This window comes from Aspergillus saccharolyticus (genome assembly GCF_003184585.1).
Source record: "Aspergillus saccharolyticus JOP 1030-1 unplaced genomic scaffold BP01scaffold_24, whole genome shotgun sequence".
NCBI lineage: Eukaryota > Fungi > Ascomycota > Eurotiomycetes > Eurotiales > Aspergillaceae > Aspergillus > Aspergillus saccharolyticus.
This window is the reverse complement of record NW_020290634.1, coordinates 295,069-319,723: the sequence shown is the minus strand read 5'-3', so window position 1 is coordinate 319,723 and position 24,655 is coordinate 295,069. Positions and strand designations below refer to the sequence as shown.

The following is a 24,655-nucleotide window of genomic DNA, read 5'->3' as shown; positions in this document are numbered from 1 at the left end:
CCCCATCTTCCGCTTCGCTGGTGCTCTGTTGCATACATTAGCTGCTGCAAAGGCAAGCTTCCCGCCGGCAATGGAGGGCACAGATACTGTTGCAAGCCTTCGCGGCTTGAATCAGGATTTGCAGAGTCTCTCGTCGGGCTTCGTTGTCAATATCGAGCGCCTCCGTGTCGAGTTGGAGACACACATTGAAGACTTCAAGAAGCTACTCGACAAGCCCGCTAAAAACAATGCAAGTCGGCAAGCCGTCCTCTCGGGTATGTGCTGGGTCTCTGGGTTTGAAGCAAACAGAGAGGCGAAACCGCTCGCCTCATAGGTTCCCAACAATGTGCTGACCGTGCCTGCATTGCGATCTAGGGAAGGTAACCATCGGCCATGTCGAATACTCCATCAACAAGGATTTCCAGCAAGGCGTACTACAGCTTGCGGACACTCTGGACCTTGACGAGCTCGAGGCGGCTTTCTTATTCTTTGATGCGCAAGTTGAAGCTCAATCACTGGATAGACCCTTACTCAATGTTGCGATCATGCGCTTCCACCAGCGCCGGCAGTTCTTGCTCGACTCGTTGCGTCTCGTTTTGCAGGAGTCATTTGAGGTGGAAAGGGAAACAAATCAGGTTATTATGCAGGAAATGATGTCCTATGTACTTGACATCAAGAATGGCCCTTTGCGAAATGCGTCGCTATACACCCGAAAATGCATGACCGCTATGATCGAGGTGGAGAAGTGGCTCGCTACTCTAAGTGAACAGGCGCAGAAGGCAACGGTTGTTGGTCAAGCCGAAGATGCAGATATTATGGAACTCCTGGAGTACCAGCGCAACAGCCTCCTACAGCAACATGAAACGCTTGGTGCTGTTCTAAGCTACCTGTTCAAAGGCCCTTATACCAGCCCCGAGGACCTTCGGGTCCTCGTTAAGCACCTCCAGTCCCTAGAACGCTTTGACAGTATAGTGGTTCACTATTTGTCATGCGTAGTATTCGCCTTCCAACAGCACGGCTCGCCTGAGAAGACAAGCTCCTACCAGGACGCCAAAAGCTTGTACAAGGACATCACCACAACAACGGTCGCTCAGGAGTGGAAGCTGCCCACTCTCCATTCTGCCATCATCATACTGTGGCTCGCAATCTTCAGCGCCTGGGAGTACGATGCTCCGTCCTCCCCTATCCATGGAGGTGGCCCCGCGACAGACAAAGATGAGCGTACGGCTTTGTTCATGACAGCGCTGGATGACGGCGGACTCGATCTCCTGCTTACGGTCTGCTATAGTATCAACAACGAAGAATGGGCAGATCCGGCTCGAAGTGAATTGGTAGCGCTGCTATTGAAGGAAGTTGCTTCGGCAACCCTCGAACTAGATCAATGCTCTGAGTTCTCAAAGACTCTTTTGATGGAGAGCTTGGACGTTTTTGCCGAGGCATGCATAGCAAACATGCCAGATGCAGTCCGGATGTTGAAAACCGAAGAAGACTCGCAGCGGCTTGATCATTTGACAGCTCTGCGAGATGGCTTGACCTCCACGCCTCATCGTGGCGTGGTCGAGGCCCGCACTCACCTCGAGTCTTTCTTAATGGTCATGGCTTTTGCGTACGAGCAGCGTCCTGACTCCGCGCAAGAATTTTGGGCAGATCCTGACTCAAACATGTATGGCTTCCTTCAGTGGGCCTCCAAGCGACAGACCGTTCCCAGAGTCAGCGCATTCTGTGAATTGCTTTGTTCCCTCTCAGTTGGGGACGAAAATGCCACTGCAGCTCACAAATTCCTCTCAGAAGAAGACAAGTTGATGTCTGCTAAATTCAGACGGTCAAGCTCCATGAACTGGACACAAATGTTTGCCGAGCTACAGCTATATGCTACGAGAGTCACGGAGAAACAACCTGCTTCACGCGCGATTCTACGCTCGAGAAAGCTGGATCCGGCTGATATGAGTGAGCCCGAGAGCCCCGTGATGCTTACTTGTTATCTCAGACTACTGGAACATCTGTCTAAGCAGAGCGCCATGGTCCGAGATTGGCTACTCTCTCATTCATCCTTCAACGTTGTCGATACACTGTTGACGCTCTGCAGCGGATCAGTTCCGACACATCTGAGGGCCAATGTTTTTACAGCTCTCGGGGCTCTCATGACGGATCGTACAGCCCACAATGGCAATGAAATGTGGCTGTCTCTTGATCAGTGGATTTCCGGCGGTTTAATGAGTGCTTCTGGTGTCGGAAAACCTCCAGCCAACACTAATGCTTCTGTGTGGTATGAGCAGCAGATCTTTCGAAATATTGGTGAGCGTTTTGACCAGGCTAATGCGTTTGTCACTCTGATCTCCTCACTTGTTACGCCTACCCTCGAATCCGCGGATTTCCATCTTTCGCTACCTTTCCCGGAAAGTCTCGGGTCCTCTTACCGCACGCCCGGCATTGAACCATATGTTGACTTCGTCATGGGCCATGCTTTGGCAAGGAAAGTTCCTGATCTAACTGAACGCCAGAGTCGGTTGTTGACTCTCAACTGTTTGGAGTTTGCGGCAACCTGTCTCAACTCGTTCAATGAGGATCTTGTAACTGTCTTGAGCCAAACGTCTGCGTCACCAGATTCTGCGTTCAAGTCGTCCACGATGGTGACTTACATCCGGCTTCACCCTTTTGCACGAGTTGCAGAATGGCTGTTTAATGAGGATGTCATCAAATCTCTGTTTGCGACAGCTCAACAAGATGTGAACGAGGTTGCCAGAGCGTCGCCAGATTCCACGCTTGTCCTCTCTTTACTCAGAAGCTTGAACGTCATGAATCTGATCCTTGATCTTCAATCGACCTACTTCAATATCGTTAGGCCGATGATCAGATCACAAGCAGGCGCGGACAGAACAAGCGTGGCCAACTCCTCCCTTGCGGCCTTTGAAGATAGCATTCTCAATAACTTGACCATTGTATCCGCACTGTGTCTTTACTGCAGTACTGGGCACGAGGAACTCACAGTCTTGTCCATGGCATTGTTAGAGAAGCTTTCCAGCTCCTCAAAACTGAACAAAGTCACCTCGCCTGAGTTAAACAAATGGCGTTCGTCGAACAAGATCGTTGAGGTTCTCAGCTCAGAGGTGGACCTGGACAATCTGGCACGACCCCTTACGCATCAGATGGAAGTCGACGAACGGGAGCTTGAGGCTGGCGAACGATCTCCGGCTTACATAATTAGAAAAAGCCTCCTGGCGCTTTTGAACAGCTGTCTTGGGTCTACAAGCGATAGGCCAACGATCGCACATCTCCTCCTCGGTTTCAACAGCATAGGAAGCCTGCTTGACGTCTCAGCTGATGGCATGTTTGCTAACAAGATGTCCCTGTTGCATGCCATTATCCAGTTCGTGCAAGCCTTCCCCGGCGCAATGGATGGTAACATCCTGCCATGGCTGATGCAAATGAAGCGCATGGCGTTTCAGGTCTTGAAGAATCTTTGGTCCTCGAGGATCTCGTCGTATTTCACCCTTTCCGAGATGCGTGGCTCTCGATTCCTCGTCAACATGCTCGCAACTCAACCAGTTATTGGGCTGCACACCTCTTGGGATGGGTTGCCAATCATCGCAGATGAATTTTGGTTCTCCCAGTCAACCTCTGCTTACGCAGAATTCTTGCTTCTCAGAAGCTTCCTTTTTGACTACGCCGCAATAGAGATTCGCTCAGCTGCTAAGATTGGAGCGCCCACTCTCCAAGCCGAGCTTCTTTCCACGCTCTTTGGTACCTCGGTCTCAGAGACTGGAGAGACCCTAGTAAATCCTTCTGTGTTCGATCTATTCGACTTCGCCGACTTAGACATTCCTAACTCCCTACCCACACCCGACCTCTTCTTCCTTGAGGGCCTCGATTTTGACCTTTGTGCACGGAAAGGGGCAGACCCCTCCCTGATACTCTATAATCTCGCTGAGGTAACAGAGATGATACAGGTTATGAAAGAGGAATTATTCGCTAGGGGCCAGTTGCACGAGGAGCAGTTCACTGCTGAGGCGGACACTCTACTAGTGTTCATAGAGGCAACGAACCAATCCAGGCAGATCAGGTACAACCGCTTCTTAGCCCTTCGATCCTGGACCGAGCTTATTACAACGATGCTGTCATCCTCGGAGATCGAAGGCGGCCGGCTAACAACCTTTATTTTACACACACTTCAACTAATTCTACCCAAATTTGGAGCAGCCATTCAGGGTGACATGCCCGAGGCTTTAGAATTAGCCAGGCTGGCCGAGACGTTGGTCAGCAGACTGGAAGCTTCCAGATCAGAATCTCCCAAGTCGAAATTGAACGTCACTCGCAAGGGCGGGGATGTGCTTGACGAGAAGCTTCACCAGATGTTCCAGGTTTGCGTGCGCGGCGTGATCGTGGCCACTGGGAATGTCGATCTCAGGGAGAGTCTCTACAATATATGCTCGCATTATGTTGCTCGCATCGTCTCCGCCGAATCGACTCATGACTCACTCAAACAGCAAAGTCAGCAGATTGTCAAGGCAGCCGGACATGCCCTGGTCGAAGCTATCTGTGATGATGCATATGCTGGCCAGGAAACGTGCCGTGTCTCGGCTCTCCTTTGTCTGAATCTCTTGGCCGTCCTAGATAGGCAAACAGATCCAGTTCTGGTCGAAATGATAGCGCAGACCAACTACCTAAGCCTTTTCCTTGATACCATCCGTGTTTTGCCTGTGGAACTGAGCAATACACAAGCAAGCGGTATGCGAGATTTTCTCCCTTGCTTGAATCCATTTACTGACTGCAATCAACAGATACACCGCTTCTGTTGTCTTACTATCAGTCTTTGCTGTCTCTTTTTCAAGAGTTGTGTCAAACGAAGACTGGGGCCACACACGTTCTGAAGACTGGACTTTTCCAAGCTGTGCGTGAGTCGCAGCTTTTCGCCGCCGACCCCGATCTCGGAATTGGTTAGTAGCTGGTTTCATTCTTTGCATGATATGGATTCGTCATTGACCGATGCAGATATTGACAACTCTGATGCTCTACGGAAATACTATGAGCTACTGGATTCCTGTCTGAGAGTGATTGTATCTGCAGCGTTCTCGCGTGGGCTTCACAACCAGCAGATGATGGAGCAGACGCGCACATTCCTCACAGAGAATCGATCGGGCATGGTCGGCATTTTCAAGCGATTCGCTCGAATCAGTGGCACCGGCAACGCAGATCATCAAGACACACTGACGAATCTTGTCAAGTCTTACATGGCACTTATTACCGCCACGGACTTTCTAGATGTACGTGCTCTTTTCTTTGTGATTGAGAGTCCTGCACTGACATTGGATGATCTAGATGGAGGAGCTGGAACTGGACGAACGCACAGGAGCCGCACTCTTCTCATGATGTAAGGCTTCATTTGCGAGTCGGGTTGCTGGACAAGCTATCAAGAGACATTTTGACAAGATTTTGATGTAAATGAATATATGGAGATTCGGCTGGGCGAATTGAATCAGCTGTGGAATGAGACATTAGATGGAATCTTGCACCTGGGGATCATGACGTTGGCTATGTGTAGACTGTTAGTGATAGGTAGACAATGTAGTAGTATACCCTATAATAGGTATACCTAGAGCACCTCAAGTAGGGCCTATGTATACTGGAGCCGCAACCAATCAAGTCTGTAAAAGTTAAACGGAAGTATTATCTTATCTCCGGGGACTTTGTTAGTCAGTGGATGCGCCGGTTCCAGACTGACCAAACGTAAGGTAGGAAGGAAACCCAACACCCCTTCTCACCACCACTTCTCCCCTCTCATTTCACTCCGTCATCGTCATCTATCGCTATCCCCATCTTTCTGTCACTATCTTCGAACCAGCATTGCACACTCCAACTCGAAAATCTGGCCCGAGAAAGGACTTACCATGCATGATAGAGCCCGCACTCATTCTGGGTCCATCCGACACTGAGCGCTCATACCTCACCACCCTCTCCTCGGACAGAAACCGGGTAGATGCAGCAGAACTCAAGAGGCGCCCCCGAGCAGAGGAGCGGTAAGCGCAAATCAATCGGTAAAAGAAAACACTCCGATCAAGAAGACAGTGGCTCGCTCCAGCCTCAGCAGCAACAAGCGACCATCTCCGAACTTCTCTCACGCAATCACCCCGCCGCTCACGGCGATAACAGGAGCCATCAGCACCACAACCAGTCCTCGACGAGTAAACGACTGCGCCTGTCACCTACCCTCGCAGGCCCCTCCCACCCTTCAGCCGGCCCTCGAGAACAGACTTCGTCCGAAAGAATGTACAATTTCACGAATGCGGAGCCTCGGTTAGGCGAGACCATGGGCCAAAGTACGGGCGGGGCCGGGGGTGTCAACCCTGCAGTCAAACCTCGACCTTTCAATGCGGCGTCGCGCCAGGGCAACTTCACTCCTCATACAGGCGCGAAACGGCTGGTGGTCAAGAATTTGCGGACTGGGTCACGGTTGAATCAAGAATCTTACTTCGAGAAAGTCTGGGACCAGCTTGATGCCGCCTTGTCGGCGGTATTCGGTGGCGGGAAGCCGGAAAAGTCGCTGGAGGAGCTTTACAAAGGCGCAGAGCATGTTTGTCGACAAGGGAGAGCTGCCGCCTTAGCCAAGCGGCTTTCGGATCGCTGTCGAGATTATGTCACCGGGAAACTGCGCGAAAAATTGGCGGCGCAGGCGGCTGGAGGCACCAATATTGAAACGTTGCGGGCGGTTGTTGAGGCGTGGTCGCTATGGCAGTCCAAACTGGTATGGTGAATCTGTGGTCCATGAGATGAGGTCAATAGGTACCCAGAATCACTGACATTTCTTGCCCAGGTTACCGTCCGCTCCATCTTCTATTATCTCGATCAATCCTTCCTCCTCCACTCCAAGGAACTTCCCGTCATTCGCGAGATGGGCTTGATTCAGTTCCGACAGCACATATTCTCTGATCCAGTGTTAGAACCGAAGATCTTACAGGGCGCCTGCGATCTTGTGGAAGCAGACCGTGACGAAAGCAAGAGCATGGTGGCCGACTCATCCCTACTCCGGCATGCCATCGATCTCTTTCATGGACTTGATATCTATACATCTGCTTTCGAACCTGTCTTTGTAACCGAGTCCGAACGATTCTTCTCTTCTTGGGTTCAACGGGAAGCAGCGGGTTATCTGGCGACATTCGCGGAGGACAGCCACAAGTTGATCGAGCGCGAGGTCAATCGATGCGAGCTATTTTCCCTGAATCGAAGCACAAAACAGAGACTTTCTGAGATTCTCGATCGAACTCTGGTGGCTGAGCAAGAAAGTGTACTTCTTAACCAGAAAGATATACTCGGCCTCCTACGGGCTGGTAATTATGTCGCTTTGGAAAAGCTATACTCGCTCCTCGAACGAAAAGACTTGGGAGCCAAGTTGAGAACCTCGTTCAGCACTTACATCATCGAGGAAGGATCAGCGATCGTGTTCGACGAGGAAAAAGAAGCAGATATGGTGGCGCGTTTACTGGACTTCAAGAAACAACTTGACGATATGTGGAACAGCTCGTTTCATCGCAACGAAGAGCTAGGCCACGTTCTCCGAGAAGCTTTCGAAACATTCATGAACATGGGAAGGAAATCTGCATCTACGGGAGGAACCGACAATCCAAAGACGGGAGAGATGATCGCCAAATACGTGGACAGACTACTAAAGGGCGGTTGGAAGCTGGCCCCTACACGGACAGCGGAGGATATGCCGTTGGCAGATGAGGATGCCGAAATCAATCGACAACTAGATCAAGTGTTGGATCTCTTTCGGTTCGTACACGGCAAGGCAGTGTTCGAGGCATTCTACAAGAATGACCTGGCTCGTCGGCTGTTGATGGGCAGAAGTGCCAGTGATGATGCGGAGAAGAGCATGCTTTCGCGGCTCAAGACTGGTATGTACTTTCTCATTGCGAGCCTTGACACGTCCTAATGCCTTGTAGAATGCGGTTCGAGCTTTACACACAATCTCGAGTCCATGTTCAAGGACATGGATGTCGCTCGCGATGAAATGGCTGCGTATAGTTCTATCCAACGCGAACGTCGACACCGCCTCCCGGTCGATTTGAGTGTCAGCGTGCTGTCAGCGGCCGCATGGCCGACCTACCCGGATGTCAAGGTGCGGATACCAGCAGAGATTGCGACTAGCGTGGATGACTTCGAGAAGTTCTATCACACCAAATATAATGGGCGGAAACTCAATTGGAAGCACCAACTAGCCCATTGCCAGCTGCGCGCACGGTTCCCCAAGGGTGACAAGGAACTGGTGGTCAGCTCGTTCCAGGCGATTGTACTGTTACTGTTCAACGACCTTCCTGAGGGCGGATCGTTGACCTATGCACAAATCCAGGAAGCGACCATGCTGTGTGAGTGTAATCTGACCCAAGGCTAGAGCTACTGCTGACCTTTCCCGACACAGCCGACCAAGAACTTCAGAGAACGCTGCAATCTCTCGCGTGTGCCAAGTATCGCGTGCTCTCGAAGAAGCCTAAGGGTCGGGAGGTCAACAAGACGGACGAATTTGCGTACAACCCCACGTTCTCCGACCCAAAGATGCGGATCAAGATCAACCAGATCCAGTTGAAGGAGACGAAGGAAGAGAACAAGACCACGCATGAGCGAGTCGCTGCGGACCGGCACTATGAGACACAGGCGGCCATTGTACGAATAATGAAGAGCCGTAAGACCATCACCCATCCGGAGTTAGTGGCTGAAGTGATCAAGGCCACGCGTAGCCGGGGAGTCCTGGAACCGGCGGAAATCAAGAAGAACATTGAAAAGTAGGTTTTGAACCGATCCGATCCACGATGCTACCAACGCCCCTGGCTAACCACACTCTCATGCGCAGACTCATTGAGAAGGATTATATGGAACGTGAGGAAGGGAATCGGTATCAATATGTGGCCTAGAGCGGTTTGTTCTGTGTCTAGTGCTGTGAAATGCTAGTGTCAGGGTTTAAGTTGACATATACCACTGTAATGATGATTCGATTTTGTTTGTATGGCATGATTTTTCCTGGGCGTGATAATTAGGGGAAAGAGAGGCGGTATGGAGGCGATCGTACTTTGCAAGCCGTCAAGACCTGTACCGGATGTGGTTCAATGACTACTAGGTAGGATGAGAAAATTGAACCACTCTGATTGGTGGAATTTTTCCATCCTCCCATAGAGTACTGTTAATTGAAACTGATAGCTGAGCCCAGCTGGAGGTGCGTCAACCGACCACTCATACCGTGACTCCATACTGCACCGCACCTCGGAATAGTTGCTTAATAGTACAGCGGCGCTCCCTCTTGCGTGCCAGGAGCCGATAAGGAAGGTTACTCCGCCTCAGCCTCCAGACCCATTATTTAGTTACTCACGTGTCCCCAGTCCAGGAAATAGTCCCAAACATCATGCGTGATGCAGGCACTAACTAACGATTATAGAGCCATTGTACTATAGGTAGTTACAGGATGATTTGTAGCTGATGTGTCGATTTGGGCGGGGGAATTCAAAAAGTCCAGTTGGAAAGCCAGCCAGCAGCAGCAACAATTCCAGCTTTTCTGTCTACGGGGAGCACTCTTTCTCTCGCCCGAGAGGCTTCAGGCTGTTGAACGGACGAGAAACAGCCTGAATTGAATGACTGACGGGAACCTACGTTGGCAATTCCGTAAAGCCCCAAAGTGGTAATTCGGACAGCGGTCGTATCAGGATTTGCCGGCGAGCTCTGCGCGCTTGTGCCTTGTTGGGGATTCGGGGTTAATCATGGAGGGGATCCCCGCTGCATCGGCCATCGATCTGACAGCGGAGGTTGGAGACACGGCTAATTAACTTAGTGTGTACTATTCCCGTAGGTTACAGGGATGGACTTTTTTTTTTTTTTTTTTTGCAAGGTCCCATGATCGGGTATCTCCTGCATGGTGGGTTCTGTTGGGATTGATCGTCTTGCTGGATTGATTGCAGAGTCAGTCCGTCTATCGCAACTGACTGGCTGTGGACAGGATTGATTGCACCACAATACCTATCTCAGCTTGCCACTGATACGAAAGAGGACTTTTGAGTGTAGAACAATCTTCCTGGTGACATTTGAGTCGGCTTATCGATAAGCGGGGCTGCATTCAGTACACAGTGACTTATCCTGCCGATAACTACTCTCGGTATAGTTAGTCAGTACCTGAGGTTCGTGCTTAGCAACTGTAGGTTTGAATTCTTTCTTCACCTCAAACCTAATCCGTATACTGTTGAAGCTAGAGGCATGACCAGTGCAGGCAAGGTGGACGGGAGTGCCGCGGAATCCCCCCGCGGAATTCCCACAGAGGGTAAGCCGAAGCGCTTGGAGCAAAGGGTCCAGACCCCATGGGGCTTTTCTCTATAGCTTTTGGCGGGGCCGCGAACGAAGGGGATGGAAAATAGAACAACACTACGGAGTAGAGTATATGCGAGATCAATTTGTTCATGTGAGCAGCAAAAAAAGTATCCACGGAAGGAGGACACAGGGGGAATTCGAACTATTGGGGAAACCTGCTCATACGTCCTCCTACCTACTATTCTTACGCCATGTTGAAGTCGTGCATTGCCTCTTCACTCTCTCTTTCCCCGCGGACATTATTTAGCCTAGCTGTTGCGCCCTCAATTCGAGTTCCTCTTCCTGGTCTAACTTTGTTTTCTTTGTACTCTTTGTAAGATTGTCGGTGGGGTGTTCTCTGTCCTTGGCCCGAGTTCAAGTCCTCCATACGTGAACGACTGCTCAGTTCATTACGAATTGTCTTCCCATTGGCAGTCTTTGACTTCTGCCTCGTGGTGTCAAGTGATTGCGCCGTGTGAGTACCTATAATCGAGCAACGATCATCTCTCATTCTTCTCGAAATTGGTCTCTCTTCTCTGAAGCTGACAGCTGCCAGACCCAGAGCGATTGGACTTCTCCACTTCCCCGCCTCGTCCGGCTTGAATTCCGATCCCAACCATTGCGCCTCGTCCAGACTCGCTGTTGTCGCACAGTCGCTACAATCGTTGCGATTGATTCTGCGAGCCTTACGGTCCGAAGAAAGATCAAGTGATCCCTGCAAGAGAGTCTCAAACTCTCCGCGTACTTATATACACTCAAAGACGGGCGTGCGCAAATCCGGCTCTCCCTCATACCCCATATTTCGATCGGTCCCACTCGAGCAACGGCTTGTCTCCATACGCATCTGAACGTCATACGCACTCGGAGACCGTCCATCAAATCTCCCACAAAATGCAAAGTAGGTTTCACGCCTTCAATCAGACCTAGAGGGTTTGTCATCAGCCCACGCAGACCCCAAACCTGTTCCATGGTCATCGACAAAGTCTACATACAACTACTATAGTCCGTTCCGTCCACTAACGCCGGCGCACACACAGCCAAGCACTTCTTCTCCGATCCCACTCATTTGGTCCAGACCGCTCTACATTCCCTCACCCTCACCAACCCCTCGCTAGCATTCGACGCTGAGAACAAAATCATCTTCCGTCGTCCCGATGCCAGCGCAAAGCCCAAAGTCGCCATCATCTCCGGTGGGGGCTCCGGTCATGAGCCTGCCTTTGCAGGCTACGTAGGAAAGGGCTTCTTAGATGCTTCCGCAGCGGGCACGATCTTCGCTTCTCCCTCCGCGGAACAGGTCCGCAAGGCCGTGATGGACTGCGTCAACAGCGACAATGGTGTCCTCATCATCCCCATGAACTACACGGGCGACGTGCTCAACTTTGGCATGGCCACGGAGAAGGCGCGAGCAGCCGGCATTAAGACCGAGTTCTTCGCTATCAACGATGATGTCGGAGTGGGCAAGAAGAAGGGCGGCAAGGTCGGTCGTCGTGGCATTGGCGGTGGCATCCTCATCCTCAAGGTTGTTGGTGCGTTGGCCGAAGCAGGGTAAGTGTTTGCTCCTGGACTGTGCCGGCAGGCAGGCGCAGCGAAACTGATTCCCAGCACAGCGGTTCACTAGACGAGGTGTATCGCCTGGCACGGCTCGCCAACGACAACCTCGTTTCTGTCGGCTCCTCCCTCGAGCACGTCCACATCCCTGGCCGAGGCGCACCCGAGGACACCATCCCGGAAGGCCAGGTTGAGGTCGGCATGGGGATTCACAATGAGCCCGGATCTCACCGGGTGAAGGCCAACCTCGTTGAGCTAGTCGCAACGATGCTGCTTCAGCTGTTGGACCACAACGATCCCGATCGCGCTTGGCTCACCCGCAAACCGGAGGACGACTTCGTACTGCTGATCAACAACCTGGGCGGTGTCAGCACCCTAGAGCTTGCGGGCATCACAGACGAGGTCTACCGCCAACTCGACAGAGATTACGACGTCCGGCCAATCCGCGTCATCCAAGGCACCTTCCTCACCAGCCTCAACGGGCTGGGCTTCAGCATCTCGCTGCTCAAGCTGGTCGACACGGGGCTGGGCCCCGGCCGGTCCTTCCTGGACCTCCTCGATGCCCCTGCAGAGGCGGTCGGCTGGTCGGCGCCCATCAGCGGCGAGACATGGAAGCATCGCACCGACGCACCCGTGCAGATCCAGAGGACCGCGCTGCCAGAAGACACACCAAGCAATGTGAAGCGTAAGCCTCTGTCCCCCTCTTCCCTTCCATCCTCGTATCCCCAAACCCCCCACACTAACCCCCCAAACAGTAGACGTGAACATCCTCAAGAAAGTCCTCCGCAGCGCCCTGCAGCGCGTCATCGCCGCCGAGCCTGAAACCACGCGCTACGACACGATCGTCGGCGACGGCGACTGCGGGGTCGGCCTCAAGCGCGGCGCCGAAGCCGTCGCCGCCCTTCTGGAGAGCCCCTCCTCCAACCTGACCGACGACCTCGTCCACGCCGTCAACCGCATCGTCAGCGTCGTCGAGAACACCATGGACGGCACCTCCGGCGCCATCTACTCCATCTTCCTGAACGCGCTGGCCCACGGCCTCCGCGAACAGGACAACGCCGGATCCCCCACCCCGGCGACCGTCGACGTCTGGGCCGCCGCCCTCGAGCACTCGCTCTCCGCCCTCGCCAAGTACACCCCGGCGCAGCCCGGCGACCGCACCCTGCTCGACGCCCTGGTGCCCTTCTGCCGCACCCTGAAGGAGCGCAGGGATGTCCACGCGGCGGCAAAGGCCGCGCAGGAGGGCACCGAGTCCACCAAGCACATGCAGGCGAGTCTCGGGCGCAGCGTGTATGTCGGCGGCGAGGAGGAATGGGTGGGCAAGATTCCAGATCCGGGAGCCTATGGGCTCAGCGAGTTCTTGAATGGATTGGCAGAGGCTCTCTGAGGGGGGTTGGTGATCTTGGGGGGGATTCTGGGGGGATGGGGTTATTTCATCGTACATGTACTTAATATATCCGAAAGCGATTCGATGTGGGGTTTTAATTCTTAATATGATTAATGATGACAATTTCATGAATTTGGGAGCTCCCAAGAAAAAAAAAAAAGCTTCTCTAGCGCTTTTGCATTCCTTTTCTAGCTTTTCAATTCACAGAGTACCGAAAAACGCCCATGTCTGTTTCACGCCACAACGAATAAAACGGCAGATACACAAGAAGTTTGGGGGGAAAAAAAGGGAAAAAAAGAAAAGAGGGAAACAAGGCCTACCAGGGATATAGACAGGCGCCACACATAGAATCCCCGGCTCCAGGCGTTTGGTGAATGGGAATGGGAATCCCCCCTCCCACGATGACCCGAAAACATGGGGCTGAGAGAGTCCTTTTCCTTTTTCCTCATCTATCCGGAATCGCACGAAGGGTATCAATGTGAGAAAGGATCATGCCCCAACCCAGTGTGCCGTTTCGGCGATTCCCCAAACAGACAGACAAAAAAATAAAATGCACCGGCTTAAGTCTGTCGCTTTCACCATTACATTTACAGAGACAATAGGAGAAAGGAAAAGAAGACTGCTAGCACCATTTCCCCGGGCCCGCACCGAGATAATATAGTGAAGCAAGTCACGCGGAGGGTACCGAGCAATGAAAGAAAGGCTTCTTCTTGTTCAGCTCAGCAGGACGAGAATGACGGAGTCGCCGCGCAGGAACCTGAAAAGGAACCGACAAGTTAGTAGATGATGAGACAAAAAAAAAAAAAAAAAAAAAAAAAAAAAAAAAAAAAAGGATTGATGAGGGAGAGTACATCTTGCTGATGAACCGATCCTTGTTGACGCCCTTGCCCTTGCCGCCCTTGGGCTTCTCCGTCCACATCTCCTTCACGTTCTCGAGCACCATGTTGCAGTGGCGGTCGAAGGCCTTGACGCGCGCCAGCAGCTTGCGGTTGTTCCGGCACGAAATCAGCACCTGGGTGTGTGTGCGTGTGGCGGTTTGCAGGAGGGAGAGGGGGCCCGCGGTGAGCTCGTGTTCCTCGACGAGGGAGACCTCATATTCACTGGGTTGAGGTTAGTTCGGAGTGATGGGTGGGTACTGGGGAGGGTAGAGGGTAGAGTATGGGAGGTGATGGGAAAGAGGGCATCTGGGATAGGCGCGCGGGGTAGGATAATGTTCATCACGGGTGGCAGCAATCCTCAGTGCGAGTGGCATCATACTGTCGCGCCGACACCAGACGATCCGGGTCTCGGTGGTCATCATGTGACGACAGCCCACAGAACTGGGGATTGCAAGGCTCGGAGATGTGTCGAGATACTGCCGCTGGATGACCAATAAGAGACAAAAAGATAAACGTACGTGAGCTCGCTCTTGGGCTTGTTGAGCAGGTCCCTGTTGGGTTTGAGATGGATGGGTTAGCCTGAGATCCGACCAGTTGCGCGGTTGCGCTTCATGTTCACGGGAGGTAGTAGGGATGAGCCAGAGCTGACTCATCGAGACGGAAATCAATTCAAGAGAGGGGTAAAACGTACTGAATCTTGGGATCGGTCGACATGGTGGGTGGTTTAGTGGGATATGGGGGGAATGGGGGTTGGGAAAGGTATAAGTATCAGGAATTTGGCAGCTCTTCAGTCAAGGACTCAAGTGTCTCTCTCTCCGTCGGTCCAACTTTCTTAGTAGCTGCGGTTAATTCATTCCCGCCCGCAGCTTCTGTCCATTGAGTTCTTGGCGCGGGTCAACATCACGTGCCACGCGTGTTTGCCGTGTTTGCCCGTCTGGTTTTCTCGCCCGTCGCGATTGGCTGCGTCACGTAGGCGCGTCGAAACACGCATCTACACCCGATGCTCATTCAAATGCAAGGCGTTCTGCTCCTTCTACCCTGATTTCCCACTTAACCACCACCACCACCACTACTCCACTTTCTCCTTCTCTCCCTCTCCCTCTCTCTCCTTCTCCCTCCCACCACCCTCACTTCTCCTTGAACCCTCAGTCTCGCAGACTAGTCAATCGTGGCAGAAAGAAGAGGAAGAGGAGAATTTAAGGAGTCTCTTTCTCTGGCTAAGCTCTCCTAAATCGAACTTTTCTCCTTCTATCCCATGCCTCGATTTTTAACGGCCTCCCTTTCTTCAGCGCTTGAGTGTCCCGCGCTGGCATTCCTTTAGTGTCTTCCCCGCGACCTTCCGTGCATACATTCCAGTGCATTCTCCCGGTCGACGCCATCGTCTTTCGCACGTTTCTAACTGGTCGGTAATACACGATCACTGTACCTTGCTTTGATTTCGACATCGGTCTTTTGCAGTCTCTCCTATTCGACCTATTCTTGTCGGACTCGGTGTACCCTACGACCACCTCGTTCTCAACACTCATTTTTACCCTCTTGTCTGCTGGCGTTTCTGCCTATGATCAAATCGCTGGAACGGGTGGCATGGAATCTCAGGACGGAATTTCCGTCCGGCCTATGAGGCGTGAGTGTCCCCCCCTCAATTCTCGCCTGACCACCCCACAATCATATGCTGACCTCATCGGATTATAGTGAAGGTACTCTACACGTTCGACGATGCCAGCAAAACCAATTGCTTGGCCCGCTGGCCCCATCTCCTCGATATTCAAACCGCCGCACTCGACGAAAAGCTGCAGATCGGTGTCATTGAGCTGAAAACATGCATCCAAGCCATTGTTTCGGCAAGGTGAGTGGTCAGGATAAGCTGGTTTCCAGGCTATTATACTCATTCGTCTCGTCACAGTCCGGAACTGGTGGCCAAGCTCGGACATGACTACACTGTTTACGCTTACGACTACTCCGAATATGAGACTCCGCTGGTTGGACAGGGAATGCTGTCCTGGGTGCTTGCGTCAGCGTCGCCTACCCCTAATGCTCCCGCCCATCAGTCGAAAACCATGGTCACCGGTCGGGTGTGCAAGAATGTTCTGGGTCTGTTCTCGAAGGGTGCTCAGGAGACTTTGGAGGTCAAATTGCGCTTGGTGCCGGTCCCGACCCTCCTGCAGAGCGAGTATCTCGAGAGTATGCAGAGGTATCGTGAGTTGAGCAACATCATTCCTCACGAGTTCGATGCGCAGGCTTGGACAAGCTTTCTGCGCCAAAACCCCGGCTTGGTGTCTCCCCGCGACCAACAGCCGGACCCGATCGCGTCACCGGTGGATCATGCAGGAATTGAGAGGTTCCACCAACTGCTCAGTGAAGGATCGACGCCAAGGGAGCTGCCCTCCGTGACCGCGAATGCATCTATGCGCTCAGTCTCCCCTGCCCAGTCGGCGCTCGGCCCCGTCAGCAGAATCCCGACCCCGGCGCAGCAACACGAACAACATACCCAGCAGCTTCAGCACCACCACCCCGATCGATCATACAACGATTCCATTCGACCCTCATCCAGTGCTTCGATGCGTGACTCGGAGCTGCCGGTCCACTCGAGGTACGCCGCCAGTCGTCGAGGATCCATCCAGTCAGGCTACGGCAGCTGCGACGAGTCTTCGGAACAACAACCCCGCAAGCGTGCCAAGTTGTACCGTGCAGAGTGGCCGGGGAAGTCCGACTTGAATATCGAAAGACAGCCCAGCTCTCTACGGGTCGCCGCAAGCACCGCTGCCTCTGTTCGCATCCATCGCCCCACTCCGGTCAACCCGGCCATTGCTGCTGCTCAGAACTCGAATGAAGAGCCTGTGCGCCCACCGACCCCTATCTCTCACGCCCCCGATCTTTCCCGTCGCGCACGACCTCCCCCTAGTCTGCTCCGCGAGTCTTCCCTTCACACTCCCTACACCTCCCCGTATCCTATGAGCGATGACCACCCCACTGGCGATAACCACTCTCCGGAGTCTCGCTACCATGGTCTTTTCGAGCCATCTTTCAGCATGCCGTCGTCGCCCCCCGTTCTTGAGTCTGGGTTCCTCGGTCGCTCCAGCCCCGTTCTTCCACCCATGGCCGACTCGGGCTTTATGAGCGGTGGCATGGATGAACTGCTGGATGACGAAATTGGTACTCCTTTGGACGATTCCGTCTCAACCGGCGCAGCAAGGGGTAAGCGGATTGTCCGTACTGCTGTGCACGCCAGTTCGCCCATCACTGCGCCCACGAACATGGAGAACTTCCCAGCCGGCGCTGCTGTGGACCACTCTACCAAAGAAAGGGCTTCGGCTCCTGTTCGCGGTCCCGCCAGCAATGCCGGCTCGCGGCCCTCTTCCCGAGCTAGCATGAGACAGGCTCCAAAGCCGCTTGCACCTGCACCGATGTCGCAGAGCGAATTGGAGCAGCTCATCAGTGCCATTCCCGCAAGCGATCCGATTCTGCCTTCTCATTTGCACACGCAGAATGCACAGCCTTGGGCCGGACCAATGAGTGATTTCACCGCTGCTGAGACTCCAGCCCCGCAGCCTGTGCTCGAGGATGGCAAGATCCGCAGTGGCACGGGTGCCCGCCGGTTGCGACAGGTTCAGGCACGTCTTGATCGGTGCATCAAGAGCGGTCAAGTGCCGCCTTACTGCGAGAACTGTGGGGCCATTGAAACCCCCACCTGGCGCAGGGCGTGGTCTAAAGAGTTTGAGGGCAGTGAAGATGACGCCAACGAACTCACGAAAGACCCTACCATGTTGTTCTGGCAGGCTGTTGAGCGTGACGATCAGGAGAAAGTCATCAAGTTCAAGGTCTACAAGAAGAGCCTAGCCGACACCGACAACGACTTCGTTCAGGTTCTTCTTTGCAACCGTAAGTGATACCTATCTACTTGGTCTGCGACATTCGTGTACTAACATCGGCACAGCCTGTGGCCTCTGGCTCCACAAGTTCAAGTGCATGCGCCCCGAAAACAAGTGGAACAAGACCGCCAGCAACAAGAGAAAGCGCCCGCCCAGGAACCGTAAGGGGGGCGGCCCGCTCTCGACCAACAACAACAACAACCCTGCCACGAGGCACCGCGCCAGGGCCGAATCTTCCAAGGCGGATGAATCCTCTCCTGGAGCGTCCGACGCCTCTTCCCCAGCGGTGGACGATGCCACTCCTCGGGGTGATGATGACAACAACGAGGCTGAGAACCACAACGAGCAAGAGAACGACGAGTTGCAGGGGCAGCCTGCTAAGCGGCGCCGTGCCAACAGCCTGGAGCCGCGCAAGTCAACCGACACCGCGGCGAGTCGCTGGAAGGAGCAAGACCCCGTGGCTGCTCTCCGCAATGCCATCCAGTCTAGTCCTGCGAGAATTTTGGGGACGCGCAATGCTCCGGCGCCGGGCGAGAATGCTCTTACTCCGAAGTCAGTGCGAAGAGTGCTTTTTCCTAACTCCAATGAGAGCGGACCATTGAGAGTACTCGGTGACTCAAGCGTCAACAGTCCACGACGCAGCCCTCGCAATACTCGCATGGCCGAGAAGCAGGCTGATGACAAGGAAAACCAGACTGCTACCGATCTGAACGCGCTCTTTGAGAGCCCCAGTTTCGGGTTCGATATGCCTGTTAGCCCCACCCCACGGCGACGCAATCAGCGGTCGAACCTGTTGAGCGAGAAGCGACACTCCCTGCCGTGCATCTCGCCCTCCGCCAAGGCCCGGAGAGGTTTTGGCGCGGACACGTCCCCTACGAAGATCACTGCGCAGAGACTGCAGCGTATCCAGAGCAGCCCTGGGCCTATTCCGCGTCAGCACAAGATGCCCAAACAGGTGCGATCGAACTTGGGTGATCTGGAGCTGCCTGTTGACGGTTTCGGGTTCGAGGGGATGGACAACATGATTGTGGATATCTTCTCCGATGCGCCCTCGGCAGCAGCCACAGACGCACTTTTTGGAGTCGACAAGTGTGCGACGGGTAATAACTGGCCTGACTGGATTCCGTCCGATTATGTGTCTCCCACGGGTTCGGATGAGCCTGCCACTGGAGACTCGGGTGCGAGCGGAGACGATCCGCGGGATCTGCTGAACGCGCTCATTTCGGACCCGGAGCTCCAGAAGAACAACCAGTTTGATATCTTCAACTATGTGGAGACGAACGTGCTCGATTCGGGGTTTTTCGGCTCTGACGCCGTCAATCCTGAGACAGTGCCGGCACTGGGTGTCAAAGACAAGGCGGAGTCGAGCCGGTCCGAGGCACAGCCGAGTGTTTGATGTGTGATGAATGACGAGACATTCTTTCATTATCGATTATCGATTTTTGATTCTTTTGTATGTTTAGCGAGGCGTTTGGGACAGAGGCATCTTCATATGTGAGGAGCTGGATCATTTTATTTGTGGACCACATTGAATGGGTTCTTTGATTGTGCAATACAGTGCCGTGTGCAGGGATGGAGGATCGAATGGGGATTAGGATAGGATTAGATACCACAGTAGATACCAGGTCTTTGACCAAGCAAGCAATGAATAATCAATAAGCTGAGCTCTAGGATCATAAAGTCAAGTAAGGTGTCGTTCAGATAAGACTGCCCTCCGATACTATCCTTCGCCTCGAATTTACCAATCTCACTCTACCCAGATGGATACTCACATACTACGAGACTGAGTCTTAGTCTGTGGGTATAGTAGAACAGACAAGCGCATATATTCATTATAGAAACATCTCCCTCCGAAACAGGGGTATATCACATCCATCATCCACAAGCCGGTCCATACCAGCATACCAGCACGCGCCGCAAAAGGTCCTCGTTTTCGTCTCCCTCGAGATGACACTGGGCACTCACTCGTTCGCGTCATAGAAGATGGACTTGAGCTTATGCGTCGCATTGACGACCTGCTCGTAGATTTTGTAGTCTGCATGGGTCAGCACTCTCCAACCACTTGTCGAATGATAGCAGCAGCAACAGCAGTAGCAGCAGCAGCAACTCAGAGGGAAGACAAACCACAATCAGCCGGATCCCCCAAGTCGGTACACCCGCGTAACCGGATTCCAATGCCCTATATACGTGGAGTGACCGTTAGCCTGCCTGACAGGAAGTAGTTGACCACACCTTTTGCTCAAATTTGATCCAACACGACCACAAGACAAGGGCAGGGGACTACTCACCCCCTCATCCAAATCCGTCACCTTCCCGATAATCTCCACCAACTTCCCCATCTGCAGACGCGAGTCGGGGTTCAGGATGATCGTCACGGTCTCGCCGGCGCTGCCGCAGGTGATGGTGGCGGTGTCGCCGCGCAGGGCGGAGACGGTGCCGAGGATGCGTACCGTGTGTTTGGAATTGGCGCTGGAGGGGTGGAAGGCGTGGAGGTGGGCGGGGAGGATGCGGGGGGTTTGAAGGGACATTTTTTCTTCTCCTTTCAGTTCACTGGGAGAGAGGGGGCGGTGGTGGTGTTTCCTCCGGGAGTTGGGAGATTAAGGGTAGGAAATTGAGGGTAGTGTGTGGTTGAAGTTATAGTATCTTATACAGTAAGTAGTTAGGTGTAGTTAGTTAGAGGGTAGAGCTGGGTGGTTATCGATAGTTAGTCGCGCGCCGCGTGACGCGAACGCACGTGACTCTGTCTGGTTGCTTGCTTGCTTGCTAACAGTAAAGTTATTCTCCCGTCGGTGCCGTGCCTCAGTGTTGCAGCCTCAGGCAGCCTTCCATCTTCGGTTTAAACCTAGTGGTGCATCGGAGCAAGTAACTTTGACTTCGCCGCCGCCGCCGCCGCTGCTTCTACACCATCCATAACTCACTACATCACACTACCACTACCACTACCACTACCACCCAGGTAGCTACAGCACAGCTACAGCACAGCTTCAGCTCCAGCACAGCCACGCAACCCCCCCCCCATACCCAATACACAATAATCTACAGCCAGTCAATAATAATGCCACCCCCCCTCCCCTCCCAACACCGCGGCATGACCGCCAACCCCCTCAAACCCCAGCGCTACCGGCCCGGCAAAGCGATCGCCGAAGAGCCCTCCTCGGAGGAAGAAGACGAAGACGAAGAAGAAGAAGCAGAACAACAGCGACAGCAGCAGCAGCAGCAAGAAGAAAGACGGCGGCAGGAACAGCAACGGCGCGCTGCAGCGGCGAAACCGAAACCGAAAGCTAGTTCGTTTCCGGCTGGCGGTGCGGGGGTTACGCAGGGTGTGAAGGTCGAGGCGAAGGAGGAGGAGGAGGAGGAGGAGGAGGAGGAGGGGTTTGTTACGGAAGAAGAGGAGGAGGAGGAGCAGGTGGTGAAAAAGGTGGTCGGGACAAGCTCTGTTGCTGGCGATGGGGCTGTTACGAGGGTTACTACTGCTCTGCAGAGGGGAGATGAGGAGGAGGAAGAGTCGGAGGAGGAAGAGTCAGAGGAAGAGTCTGAAGAAAGCAGTTCGGAAGAAGAAACCCCCCGTCGAGTTCTCCTCCGCCCGACCTTCATCAAGAAAGACAAACGCACTACCGCCGTCGCCGCCGCCGCCGCCGCCGCCGCCCAGACAGACACAACAAATACTACCGTCGCCACCGCCGAAACAGCAGCGCGACGACAGGAACAGGCCGACGCCCTGGTGCGCGAGCAACTGGAGAAGGACGCGATTGCGCGCAGCCAGGCCAACCGCGCGTGGGACGACGACGAGCTCGAGGTCGCCGAGGAGGAGGCGATTGATGACACGGACGGCAAGGACCCCGCGGCTGAATATGCCGCGTGGAAGCTGCGCGAGCTGAAGCGCGTGAAGCGCGAGCGCGAAGCGATCGAGGCCGCGGAGAAGGAGCGCGAGGAGATCGAGCGCCGCCGCGAGCTGACGGCCGAGGAGCGCGAGCGCGAGGACCGCGAGTTCCTCGCCAGACAGAGAGACGAGAAGGAGGCGACCCGCGGCCAGACGGGCTTCATGCAGCGCTACTTCCACAAGGGCGCCTTCTTCCGCGACGACATGGAGCGCGAGGGCCTGGATCGCCGGAACGCCATGGGGGCGCGCTTCGTCGACGAGGTCGCGCGCGAGACCCTGCCGGAGTACATGCAGATCCGCGATATGACGAAGCTGGGCAAGAAGGGGCGCACCCGCTACAAGGATTTGAGGTCCGAGGACACGGGCCGTTTTGGAGATGGCGTCAGCAATCGGTTTGGCCGGCGCACTGAGGCGCCGCTGGGGGTCACCGACGAACGCTACATGCCGGACGAGCGGCCGAGGGGTCCGACAGGGGCGAATGCTTCGGCCGTGCGCCAGCGGAGGCGGTCTCGATCAAGGTCAAACTCGCCTCGGAGAGACCGCTATGATGATCGGAGGGAGCGTCGACGGAGTCGCGATCGCTCAACAGACCGCTACAGACCAGACAGCAGCCGCAGGAAACGAAGCCCTTCGCCCTACGACGATCGAGAGAAACGAAGACGAATGGAGGAAGCGAGGTCAGGCTAGCCGGTTGGCTTGCAAATAAAATGGCATTTATATCATACAGGCGTTGTTGGATATAGAGCATGAATAGGTCCGGGCCTTCTGTTGCATATAGGGAATCGACGTTTCTTCCCTCTGTATCAGGCAGCACAATCACGAGTGTCGCTCAGAAGAAATCATTCCGCTGAGGGTACATAATTCGCCCTGCGCAATCAACCTCAACCAGACACACCATTTTGACGCCGCAACAGACCCGAGAGGTCCGAGGGCGTATCTAGATCTAATCCGCTCGGCGTTTCACACAGTCCAGCCTGCAATACCAGAGCGTAGAGCTGACCATAATCCCTGGTACAAGGACACACTGGTCTCCAATAAACCATGAGTCGTAAGCCGTGAGCCGTATTTTCTGAGGTCTAGCCTCACAACAACCCAAATGGCAGCAATTGTTGAGGGACAATTTATTTCACCCCAGCCCTCTCCAATACCTTCTCCCTTTCCATGACACTTTCGCCGAACCTCAGCAAGAATATCGTGCGACTCGGCCACATTTCCGTCGGCTGATTATGGGCAGTGACCTTAGCCTCGAACCCGCACCCATCGCAGACCCCCTCGATCATCCCTGCCACGAAGGCTGCGCAGTTGAGCATACTCATCTCCTTGGGGACACTAATGTAGGTATTAACCAGCGGATCGTTGTCGGTAATCATATACTCATTAGGAGTCTCAGGCGAGACGGAGTGCTCGAGCGCGTCAGCAGGACGATTAAACAGCAACCGCCACAGGGGACCGTGGATGAGGTGCAACAAGGGCAAGATACGGAGGGGCCGGTTAGGCGGCGAGGCGGAGGTCGACGAGGAGCTCGAGAGCGAGGAGGAGGTGGAGCCGGAGACGGTGCGATAGAAGAGCAAATCCAGGAGGCGCAGGCCTAGCGGGTAGCCTTGTTCGTTTAATCTAATTCCCCCCAATGTAACAGTGTCAGTTAATCGCTCTCTGCTTCCGCCCTGCTTATGCAGAGATAGGTCGGATAATGGAGAGGACAGGGCCGCCGGGGAGGGGAGGGCAATCACCGTCTCTCTAAATCCTGAATCCCTGTCACCCGCCGCTGGGCATACGTGACCATCTCCGCAAATAGAAATGCGAAGCTTGCCCGGCTGAGCTCTGCATTCCGGCTGCGGTTCAGGTGGCGGTCGTAGATGGTTTTGCGGTTGGAGGGGACGCGGAGCCCCGTGCTGGATGTTGACGGCGTCGGCATGTGGGTTTGGGAGGAGTGCGGGCGGTCGATGGCCGTGCTGGCGTTGGAGAGGTTGGAGTTGCTGTTACTGTTGCTGAGTGAGAGCACTGTCGCGTGACGCGGGGGTGGTTGGGCCATTGTGCTGTGGTCTGTACTGGGAGGTGGTGGTGGTGGTGTAGGTGTGGTGGGCGTTTCTCGTGATAGTGATGAGCGGAGGGACGAGGTCTAGGTATGTTTGGGGTTGTGCAGAATCACGAGTCGGAAAGTCCCCTTCTGGTGATGTACTCGGGGCTCAATGATTTCGATTGCTCATGCTGGTGAGATGGGTTGGTTACTTGAAAGGTGTGGGTGGTTGATGTGGCTTGGCGGTTTGGTGGAGAGGTATTGTTGTTGGTTGCTTGCTATGTGAGGTGTTTGTACGGGGAGGTGCAGGTGCTTGGGACGCAGTTTGGAGAATGGGATAGCTTCATCCCCTGTCAGAGCAGGCCTCGACGGCATGGCTTGTACTAACAGCTGCTCCTCTATTCGGCTACAGTGGGTCGCTAGGCTTCGTAGGGAACGATCTCTACAAGCACACGGTACATTCTACGATCGAAGCAGGATTTTACGAGAAGAAACATATTCATCCAAATGTTCTGAGATTTCATTTTCATCTTAATTTTCTTTTTTTGATCCAATCTCTATTCAGGGACGGGTAATTGCGAGTATCAAGCTGATAACTAAACTGCACAAAGCTAGTTAGCACTAACTCATGGCAATGGCACGTAAGATAATCAAATATCCAATCATGACCAAACGTAGTCAGACATCCAAGGAAGTATTGCGCACAGAGCACGTCTATATGATGGGTTCATGGCGACGGCTAGCGTGGAAACTGCGAATGTAGGAAAAGTTTTCATC

General features: G+C 53.9%; 7 protein-coding genes across 7 annotated transcripts; 4 read left to right on the top strand and 3 right to left on the bottom strand.

The window, feature by feature from the left end:
* The first annotated feature begins 6 nt into the window (after positions 1-6).
* On the top strand, positions 7-9,095 carry BP01DRAFT_322669 (cullin-4B). The gene is made up of 9 exons (XM_025572771.1): positions 7-254; positions 355-4,704; positions 4,758-4,913; positions 4,969-5,240; positions 5,963-6,718; positions 6,788-7,868; positions 7,917-8,339; positions 8,393-8,753; positions 8,822-9,095. Exons 1-9 carry the CDS (start codon positions 71-73, stop codon positions 8,880-8,882), a joined length of 7,644 nt encoding a protein of 2,547 aa, XP_025429821.1. The 5' UTR covers positions 7-70; the 3' UTR covers positions 8,883-9,095.
* A 2,095-nt stretch (positions 9,096-11,190) lies between these two features.
* On the top strand, positions 11,191-13,234 carry BP01DRAFT_384215 (putative dihydroxyacetone kinase (DakA); the record flags this gene model as incomplete). The annotated part of the gene is made up of 4 exons (XM_025577487.1): positions 11,191-11,197; positions 11,337-11,844; positions 11,907-12,532; positions 12,603-13,234. The coding sequence occupies 4 exons, from the start codon at positions 11,191-11,193 to the stop codon at positions 13,232-13,234; spliced, it is 1,773 nt and encodes a 590-aa protein (XP_025429820.1).
* A 714-nt stretch (positions 13,235-13,948) lies between these two features.
* BP01DRAFT_375220 (small nuclear ribonucleoprotein Sm D2) lies at positions 13,949-14,826 on the bottom strand (the record flags this gene model as incomplete). The annotated part of the gene is made up of 4 exons (XM_025576880.1): positions 13,949-13,991; positions 14,086-14,334; positions 14,631-14,663; positions 14,804-14,826. 4 exons carry the CDS (start codon positions 14,824-14,826, stop codon positions 13,949-13,951), a joined length of 348 nt encoding a protein of 115 aa, XP_025429819.1.
* Positions 14,827-15,696: 870 nt separating this feature from the next.
* BP01DRAFT_300221 (putative GATA transcription factor (Ams2)) lies at positions 15,697-19,377 on the top strand (the record flags this gene model as incomplete). The annotated part of the gene is made up of 4 exons (XM_025571978.1): positions 15,697-15,736; positions 15,805-15,958; positions 16,016-17,991; positions 18,047-19,377. 4 exons carry the CDS (start codon positions 15,697-15,699, stop codon positions 19,375-19,377), a joined length of 3,501 nt encoding a protein of 1,166 aa, XP_025429818.1.
* Positions 19,378-19,789: 412 nt separating this feature from the next.
* Positions 19,790-20,622, bottom strand: BP01DRAFT_358269 (putative ssDNA binding protein Ssb3). Its single transcript, XM_025575388.1, has 3 exons — positions 20,270-20,622; positions 20,106-20,160; positions 19,790-20,016 (listed from the first exon to the last, which is right to left on the bottom strand). Exons 1-3 carry the CDS (start codon positions 20,507-20,509, stop codon positions 19,943-19,945), a joined length of 369 nt encoding a protein of 122 aa, XP_025429817.1. The 5' UTR covers positions 20,510-20,622; the 3' UTR covers positions 19,790-19,942.
* Positions 20,623-22,065: 1,443 nt separating this feature from the next.
* BP01DRAFT_267264 (microfibril-associated protein) lies at positions 22,066-22,350 on the top strand (the record flags this gene model as incomplete). Its single annotated transcript, XM_025571357.1, has 1 exon — positions 22,066-22,350. A coding segment is annotated over one exon (285 nt), but the record flags the coding sequence as incomplete, so codon positions are not given.
* A 415-nt stretch (positions 22,351-22,765) lies between these two features.
* On the bottom strand, positions 22,766-23,989 carry BP01DRAFT_93805 (trafficking protein particle complex subunit 5). Its single transcript, XM_025580249.1, has 2 exons — positions 23,592-23,989; positions 22,766-23,475 (listed from the first exon to the last, which is right to left on the bottom strand). Exons 1-2 carry the CDS (start codon positions 23,891-23,893, stop codon positions 22,983-22,985), a joined length of 795 nt encoding a protein of 264 aa, XP_025429815.1. The 5' UTR covers positions 23,894-23,989; the 3' UTR covers positions 22,766-22,982.
* Positions 23,990-24,655: the final 666 nt, after the last annotated feature.